The sequence below is a fragment of the Canis lupus genome, chromosome 20, assembly GCF_003254725.2.
Source record: "Canis lupus dingo isolate Sandy chromosome 20, ASM325472v2, whole genome shotgun sequence".
Taxonomy (NCBI): Eukaryota; Metazoa; Chordata; class Mammalia; order Carnivora; family Canidae; genus Canis; species Canis lupus.
The window spans coordinates 42400145-42409474 of record NC_064262.1 but is presented as its reverse complement, the minus strand read 5'-3'; the positions used below and the strand labels follow the sequence as shown (position 1 = coordinate 42409474).

Below are 9330 nucleotides of genomic sequence, written 5' to 3'. Positions count from 1 at the left end.
AAGAACAATTTTGGGGGGGAAAGAATTCTAACCCATAACCATGTCCAAAAGTCTCAATCAATCAGACTTTTCCAGTGAGTGCATCAAGATTATCTTCTCTTCTATACGGCGAACTCTCCAGAATAAGTTGCCCAGCATCAGCGAGGTCTGGAGCACTTGGGATTTCTTCTTTCCTTGGTTGTTGGGGGGGAAGGGGCATTCTTTGTTCTATTTCTCAGCTCTGGAAAGCAGGCTGGTTTCCTGTGGTGCCTCTCAAAGACCTTGCCCTCTCCCCACCTCTCCTCCCACCCCCCATTTAAGAAACAGAAGTTAGACAACATTTCCGTCAGCCAGGGATGGGGCAGGTGGAATAAGATTAGCACAGACAGACGCTGCCCAGGAGGCTGGGGAAGCTGGAATTCTGGTAGACCAGGTTTGTAGACCTCCTAGTCTGGGGGAGAAGGCGCAGGGGGAAGGGTCTGTGAAAGACAGGAAAACAAGCAGTTTACAATACAGTGTTGATAAGATAAGGTGAACTCCCGGAGCGGGTGCGGGACGGGGCTCTGGGCTAACCAGAAGCCGCGGAAGTGGCCGGAAGGCTTCCCAGAGCAAGCAGATGGCCGAGAAGCCAGTTCAAGTTCCCTCAAAGAACTACCTGCCAGTTCACATCCAAAACAGCGGAAAACAATGTAAATCCAAATAATGAGATACTATCCTCATATACAGAATTAGTAAAAAAAAAAAAAAAAAAAAAAAAAAAATATGTATATATATATATATATATATATATATGATGCTTTTTGCAGCCAGCTTGTTAGGAAAGGGATGTGGTGGTGGAGGGAACCAAAGTAGGGGGGCGCTTAGAGACTGGTGCAGCCTTCTTGGAAAATGATCTGGATACAATGGAATATCACTCAGCCATTAGAAACGAGGAATACCCACCATTTGCTTTGACGTGGATGGAACTGGAGGGTATTATGCTGAGTGAAATAAGTCATCGGAGAAGGACAAACATTATATGGTCTCATTCATTTGGGGAATATAAAAAATAGTGAAAGGGAATAAAGGGGAAAGAAGAGAAAATGAGTGGGAAATATCAGAGAGGGAGACAGAACATGAGAGACACCTAACTCTGGGAAACGAACAAGGGGTGGTGGAAAGGGAGGTGGGTGGAGGGTGAGGGTGACTGGGTGACAGGCATTGAGGGGGGCACTTGGTAGGATGAGCATTGGGTATTATGCTATATGTTGGCAAATTGAACTCCACTAAAAGAAAGAAGAAAAGAAAGAAAAAAAGAAAAGAAGAGAAAAAAAGAAAGAAAAGAAAAGAAAAGAAAAGAAAAGAAAAAAGAAAAGAAAAGAAAAGAAAGAAAAGAGAAAATGGTTTGGGAGTGTCCATCCTTCAACCACACAATTCCAGTGCTAGGAATTTGCTGGAAAAGCTTTCTCCCGCTCAGCAATAAGGCTGTTTGGCTTTCTTATCATTTTGTGCCCCCTGGAGTCCCACTTGCCATTTCCCTCAAGAGCTTTGTCTTTGCACTCACCACTTGGCTAACTGTGTGGCACGGTAGGCTTCCACTCCAGCCTGTCTCAGCTTTGGGCACGCTCTCCTCAACTTCATCATTTCCAGCTTTTCATGGGACTCTTGAACACTTAGAGGCCGCCCTAGGGTTATTAATTGGCTTAATTTCAATATCATTGTCTCTCGGGAACAGGGGGGCCAGAGGAGAGGGAAAAGACAGGGGAACCACTGGCCAACGTGGGATTGCCACAAACCTTCAATTTGTACTTAAAAAAAAAAAAAGGCAGTGTCTGCGGAGCACAAGGGGAAAAAAGCAAAAGCACCATAACAGGAGGCATGCCTGTACTGTGCTTCCTTTACACTCTGCTTCTTTGCAGTTCCTGGGGTTGGGTGGTTAGCCTTCTCCTCTACATCTCCCTCCCCCACATCCAGCTTCCAAAGCTTCTAGCTAAGCTCCCCAGTCTCCACGAAACTCAGCATGTCATTTGAAGCATTTAGCAAGTCAAAAGGCCACACAAGGAGCTGGAGCTCAGAAGGCTGGCTGCTGCTAAAGTACCTGGGCTGCACCCCACCATTGCTCTGATAGGCCCTACTCCCCAGTAAAAATTATTTTAAATCTAATTCCCCTCCAAGATGCAGGCGTGGAAGCAAATAAGGGCTCCTCCCAGCACCTGTGGCCGGTGGTGCACACGCAAGGGACACGGACGCTGCCCATTCCTTCTGCCACGGCGTGAACTTGATGGACAGAGAGAGAGATGGGTGAAAATAGCCCTGGGATCCCTGGGTGGCGCAGCGGTTTAGCGCCTGCCTTTGGCCCAGGGCGCGATCCTGGAGACCCGGGATCGAATCCCACGTCGGGCTCCCGGTGCGTGGAGCCTGCTTCTCCCTCTGCCTATGTCTCTGCCTCTCTCTCTCTCTCTCTGTGACTATCATAAGTAAATAAAAAAAAAAAAAAATTAGAAAATAGCCCAGAAAAGCCTCATACCGGGGTGCCCGGTAACATTCGGTAAACACCAGGCTTTTCCTTTAGAAATTAGAATTAAGGGACACCCGGGTGGCTCAGTGGTTGAGTGTCTCCCTTTGGCTCAGATCATGATCCCGGGGTGCTGGGATCGAGCCCCGCATCAGGCTCCCCATGGAGAGTCTGCTTCTCCCTCTGCCTATGTGTCTGCCTCTTTCCCTCCCTGTCTCTCATGAATAAATAAATAAAATCTTCAAAAAGAAAAGAGAAATTACAATTAAATGTTATTTCTTACTACTCATGACTTGGCACGAATTACATCATCTGGAGCACACAGACGTTAGGGAGGAGGGTGGACTCTGGCTCACGATCACACCTCTCCAGCCGCAGCCTCCAGGGCTCCCAGGAACCACCAAATAACCACATGTAGGGGTAACACAGAACCCAGAATCGGGGGTTAATTCCGGTGTCATGGGGAGCCAGGGGGAGACTCCACATGCAATTTGGGCCTCTTGGAATTTACTTACACTCATTCAGGGGGGTGGGAGTGGGGGGTCAGGATCCCCCAGGGCCCCCGGCAACCCTGAACTTCCCTCCATCCCCAGGGCTCCCTAGTCTTGTTCCTCCCACCAAGGAAGACACACTCTACTCGGTCACCTGAGGACAGACACCCAGGGCCAGCCAAGCACCGGGCTCTACACGCCTATTTTGGGGGAAAAAAAACAATGATGAAAGCAAATTTCAAGTAGAACTTAGCCATAAAATACCAAACTCCTTGACCATGGTGTTGAGGACTTCTGGGTGAAAGCAATTGCTTTCTCCCACTCCTCCAATCTGGAATCACCAATTGGACAGAACAATTGAGTTGCCTTTTTTTTTTTTTAAGAATAAATCTGATTTTTTTTTTTTTTAAGCAGCAACTAATGATAGAGACGTTAAGGCTAGTTAATCAGTTTAACAAGACCACGCCTTTTCCATCTCACTTTGTCCCAGGGCCTGGCCGCCCCTCACCTCTGCCCTGGAGAGGCCGTGCCTGGTGATGGGCGTGGGTCTCCGCCTCCGCGCCCACCTGCCGGCCCTCCCTGCCTCCCTCGTGGTTGCTGAGGAAGGAGAGGCCGCTGGCTGGGCTGGCTCCCCGGCTGAGGTCAAAGCATTCCTTAGGACCCAGCTCGGTGATGAGCCCCCCGTCTCTCGGGACACCCTGCTCCTGCTCCTCCTAAGACCTTCTGGGGAAAGCATCCTTCTCTGAGATACTCTTCTTGCCAAATCCCCATTTTTCATTTCATGAAATTCATGTTTTCCTTTGGGTATTTTAGCAACGACCATGAATGCAAGCCATGCTGACATTCTTTCCCCCTGACTCGTTAGAAGCTCTGGACCTCAGAAAGATGGAGCGCTTCTCTTGCAGGTATGAACCCACCTTGACTATGAGCTTCTGATTACCAGAGCCTGCCAGCTTCGGAAATCGTGTTCTACTCCCTGTCGTTTGGCACAAACCTTAAAAGGGCTGCCGACAGCGATGCTGTTTCTCCCGAAAGACCTGGAACTTCATGCTTGTGGTTCCATCCAGCTTTGCCATTGGCTTTTAACATTTACGGTCGGGTTGATGGCGCAGCCTGGGAGATGACTAGCATTTTCCTCTCTTGGGTAAGAAAAGATCAATATTAACAATCAAATTTAAAAATCTGCTGCTAATAAATAAATAAATAAAAATAAAAATCTGCTGCTGAGAAGTTTAAAGGCATAGATTCAGTATTTGCCAAACCATGAGGAGTAATAGGGGGTGATTTGTTTTATCCCAAAAATCTCTTCAAGGACTGGTTTAAATGAAATAGTTTATAAAATGTGATTCATTAATCAATGACACAGGATGTCATGCAGTCATTTTATTTATTTTATTTTTTTGTCATGCAATCATTTTAACATTCTCCTATGAAGAACTAAGTACAGAAGAATACCTGTTCTGTGAAATCCAAACTAAAAGATGTACGCCGACTTAAGATTATGTGTCGAGGAGGACAGAGCCTCAGAAGTCTTGATACATATAGAAAAGAACTGGCTTTTAGGTGTTGTTTATTCTCATCATTTTTCTTGATGTTGCTACATGAACTAGCCATGGAAAAGGAAGGAAAGAGCCTGGTGGGACTATATAATTTCTCCCTAGTGATCTGTGGTCTTGTCCTTGAGATGGGAAGACCTAGGCGTTAACTGTTAACTCAAAAGGTTTTATTTGCCTTGTTTTGCTAATGGATGTCTGATTTCATCTTCCCAGGGTGATTTTGATTATGACCATTTCCAAAGCGTTTGAACTGGAATTAGTTGCTGGTGAGAGACCTTTTGTTATTTCAATCAGCAGCAATTTTCACAGGGCCTGAAATCCTAAAACCCACTGGTTGATTTTTGTCATTAAGGGTTGGGCCACCGTGAACTTTCGAGGAGAGAGCCGCCCTTAAGAGATGGCAGTGTCTGGTCCCGGGAGGAGCCTGCTTTTCATCACCGGGCTTCCCACTTTGTGCCCTCCATAGGGATCCAGGACAGTAAGACCACCTGCCTTAGGTCCACAGCATGCTATCACCGTCCTGGTCCTTTGTGTTTCCTATCTTTCTGACGCTCTTTTCCCCAAGTGGCAACCTGATTCTGGAGCTGGGTGGATGGTTGGACTGGTCTTGGCTCTGGAGGCCAGATCGGCAGCGTGTACTTCACCGCCCTGGGATGCACGCAGTTTTTCTACTGATTCCACTGCACTTGGGGGCTCTGGGAACCCCTGGCCTGAGCATGAGAAAGCTTTCTGAGGGCACCTGGGTGGCTCAGACGGTTAAGCGTCTGCCTTCAGCTCAGGTCAGGATCTCAGGGTCCTGGCATCAAGGCCCGAATTGGGCCCCCCACTTGGTGGTGAGCCTGCTTCTCCCTTTCCCCACACTCTGCTCATCCTCTCTTTCAAATAAACAAACAAACAAATAAAAAGCTTTCTCTGCTCAGAGGCTCAGGTAGCAAAGCCACTCTAAAAAGCAAGAGTGTAGGCACCTGGGTGGCTCTGCAGTTGAGCATCTGCCTTCGGACCAGGTTGTGATCCTGGGATCCCGGGATCGAGTCCCATATCAGGCTCCCCACAGAGAGCCTGTTTCTCCCTCTGCCTATGTCTCTGCCTCTTTCTGTGTCCCTCTCGTGAATAAATAAATCTTAAAAAAAAAAAAAAAAAAAAAAGCAAGATTTAAACATCTCTAAGCACTGGGGAGCCCAAGCCCTTAGCACTGTATTAACCTTCACTTCCAGGGTTTAGCTTTTCAGTACCCACCCGCACCCTGCCCTCCCTCAGCCACCTCTTCTTAACTTATATTCCAGGTAAGGAGTTAAACAAAACTTGCTGTCTGAATGGGGGAACCTGCATGCTGGGATCCTTCTGTGCCTGCCCCCCCTCCTTCTATGGTCGCAACTGTGAGCACGATTCTCGAAAAGAGTAAGCCATCAAAGGGGGTGGGCAGAGAGAAATAGGGGCAGGAGTTAAAAACCATATGCATCACTTTATCCGTTCTTTCCAGGAACTGTGAGTCTGTGCCCCATGACACCTGGCTGCCTAAGAGATGTTCCATGTGTAAATGCTGGCGCGGCCGGCTGCACTGCTTTCGGCAGACATTTCTACCAGGGTGTGGTAAGTAGACAGTCCCATCTTCTGTCCTTTCAAGTTATAGTTAGTTGCCTGTGGCCACTTGGCAAAGGGAAGTCTCTCCTCTGAGTCATGGCTTGCTGGGTCCTGGCAGCCCAAGTGCTGCTTATAAAAGCATTGAGGGCTTCAGATGGGGTGGTCACATTGGCGTCCCTCAGATTAACTGCCTCAGAAATGTCACCTTCCAGGTGGAGTTATGTCAGGTCCATTTGACATTTTATAGTGTGTGAGCTTCTACTAAGGGAAAGAAACAAGACAAAGCTTGGCCTCATAAACACCAAGAGGGTGCTGTTGGGCTTTCCTTTTCTTTGGGCAGGGAGACCCAGACCAGCTCCAGAATGACCACCCCCAACTCTGGGCCCTTAAATTCCACCAGAGGCTCCACCCACCTCCCTCACTCCTCAGGAACCTCATCATGGATCCTCAAGGAGGCCGGCGTGGACCCCTCTGTGAATGGTCTCAACCTTGTCACCTTGTGAATTTTTATTGATTTGAGGAAAACAGTAACAAGAAGAACAGGGACCCAGAGGAGAGGGTTCTTGCCCTGCCTCAACCCTGAACCAGATTTCTGGGCCCACCCAGGTTCAGAGGCCTCTCAGAGTTCTCACCCTGTGGATGTTAGAAATTGCACATGGTTAGGGCAGAAATAAGTGAAAGCAAATGCTTCACTTGAGTACAAGAGGGGAGCCCTGACCTGGACAGGGATGGTGGCTTTTCCACTCGCCTCCTGGATGCCAGGCCCAGGATAGGTGTTTGGTTAAGTGTGAATGGGAAGACTGCATGGGCAGAGACCATATTTTTCTCCTGGATCTTGGGACCCCAAGTGGGCTGTCTCCTAATCGATACCTAACCAAGTCCTGCTGCACCCCTGCCATCAAAGGTGTTGCCGGCTGGGGTGAATTTCCAGGTGTGAGAGCACGTGTCCAGGGAAAATCCAAGTTAACAGTAGGTCCACAGCAACTTTGGCTGAAAAAGCTTTTCTCCAGGGGAGTCTGAAGTCCATATAATCCATATACTTGGCCCCATAAGCATACTGTACTCATCAAATGTTGAGTCCCAACTGATTTTTTGGCTGGTATAGATATGCCACATGGGCAGGATAAACTGCTGGAGGGATGTCCTTTAATGACCCAGTGTCCCTACCTTTCAGATGGCCACGTGATGGATGAGCACTTCCTGGTTTCCAGGACTCCAGAATTAACACTGTCTTCGGGCACCACTTTTTTGCTAGCTGGCATCTGCCTTGCTCTACAAAGTTACTGTTAGTGGACACTTGCATATGCAATATTTGTTATGCAAATTTCATAACCTGTAAAGGCTGTCACTCCAGTGTCTTAACTAGAGATGATCATTTGGTCATTGCCTTGAAATAGTGAATAGATTTTCATCATGGTCCCTAATGTTACCTTAAGGTACCAACTACTTTCTTCTGCCCTGCCCTCCAAAAAACGTCAGCCATAGGGGCAGCTGGGTGGCTCAGTCGGTTAAGCGTCTACCTTTGGCCTGGGTCATGATCTCAGGGTCCTGGGATTGAGACCCACATTAGGCTCCCTGCTCAGTGGGGTATCTCCTCTCCTCCAACTCTCTCTCTCAAATAAATAAATAAAATCTATTTTTAAAAAAGTCAGCCATATCTACACTATGACCAAGATCTGTTTCTTAATACATGTATCTCTACCACGCGTTTCTTACTATTTTCCTTAAACAGTTGAATTCTATCTTCAAATTATTAAAGGTTACTCCTAACATGGACCTGAGTTTAAAGTTTTGAGTAGAGTTGATCAAAATCAATTAAGACCTTATCTTTAATAGAAAAAGAAAGGAAGCCTCTGTAAAGAGAGCAGGCAAGAGGGCAGGAAGCAGATGTTGAAGTATTAGAAGTGCAGGTGTATACCAGGGAGACAGGGTAGAAAAGAGGAAGCAAATGGGAGAGAGATTGGGAAAAATAAAATGAACCACTTGGTTGATGATTAGATGAGCCCAAGAAGCAAGTTAAAAAGCTAAGTTGAAAGGCAAGTTCCTATCGTTCATAGAAAGCTGTAGAAGACAAGGACACTCCTTTTTTCTCAATGCATTGTAGAGAGAACAAAGTTTTCCTTGGGAAAAAAAAAATCTCTCTAAATTTCCCCAACAAGAGAGCTTAATAGGTTATGTTTTCTCCATACCTTACAAGTATATTGACTGTTGCAAAAGAGAAAACGTTCACAATAGATTTACTTGTAAACCAGGTGATAAAACTATATATTGTAAAACCCACTTTAAAACTACTTTGTGTATGTGAGTATGCCCAGTAAAAATGGGGAATATATTGACTGAAATGTGACCTGTGGTTATTTCTGGGCTGTGCTGTGACAAGTGCTTTGTGGCGGTAGGTTTTTTCCCCTCTGTACTTCTGTGTTTTCCACAGGGAGGGGGTCTGGGATGCCATGACTACCTGAGGCTAGAATCTGAAATAACTGAGAGAGCCGAGACCTCAGACCCAGTGTTGTTTCTGGCTTTGGTGTCTGTTCTCTGCTGTCAAGCACAACAATTGTTTCCATTATTTAGGTACTACATGGTCCCCAATTCTTGTTTCTCCAAATTAGTGCCCTACAGATGCGAAATTCCAAAGGAGTGGAAGTTTTCTGCACTATCCAGTGGCTGGAAGGTAAAATGAGATCAGCAGGATGTAGGTGCACCTCAAAGAGCTCAGGGCATGGGGGTGGACTGCCTGGTGTGGAAGGCAGGTCTAGCCACTTACTTGTGGGGCAGGGGAGCCCCCATTTCTCAGTCTGAACTGGAACCGGAGTTAGTTTCCTACACCAGTGTTTTAGAACTACATAAACTAAAATAGAGCAGTGGTACAAAAATTCTCAACAAATGTCACAATTCTTCTCTTTCTACTTGCTTTTTAACCAGTGTTATTTGCCCAGAAATGAAAATTAAAAAAAAAAAAAAACACTTCAGAATATTGAAAAAGACATCTCATTTGCATGCAAATAACCTGTAACCACACTGTAGGTGAGGCTGGGACAGTGTTTTCCAAACTTGGGCATTCCAATGCCACCTCGATTCGGGTCACATCAGCTATACTTAATTTTTTTATATCAACTCATTTTTTTATTGTGGTAAAATACACATAATATAAAAGTTAGCATTTCGACCATTTTTAACTACAAAGTTCCATAGCATGGCATTCAGTACGTCCACATTGCTGGGCAACCAT

General features: G+C 46.4%; 1 protein-coding gene across 1 annotated transcript; it reads left to right on the top strand.

Annotated features, from left to right (window-relative positions):
* Positions 1–4733: 4733 nt before the first annotated feature.
* On the top strand, positions 4734–7748 carry TDGF1 (teratocarcinoma-derived growth factor 1). The gene is made up of 5 exons (XM_035703395.2): positions 4734–4786; positions 4873–4998; positions 5804–5918; positions 6001–6110; positions 7276–7748. The coding sequence occupies exons 1-5, from the start codon at positions 4747–4749 to the stop codon at positions 7389–7391; spliced, it is 507 nt and encodes a 168-aa protein (XP_035559288.2). The 5' UTR covers positions 4734–4746; the 3' UTR covers positions 7392–7748.
* The last annotated feature ends 1582 nt before the right edge of the window (positions 7749–9330 follow it).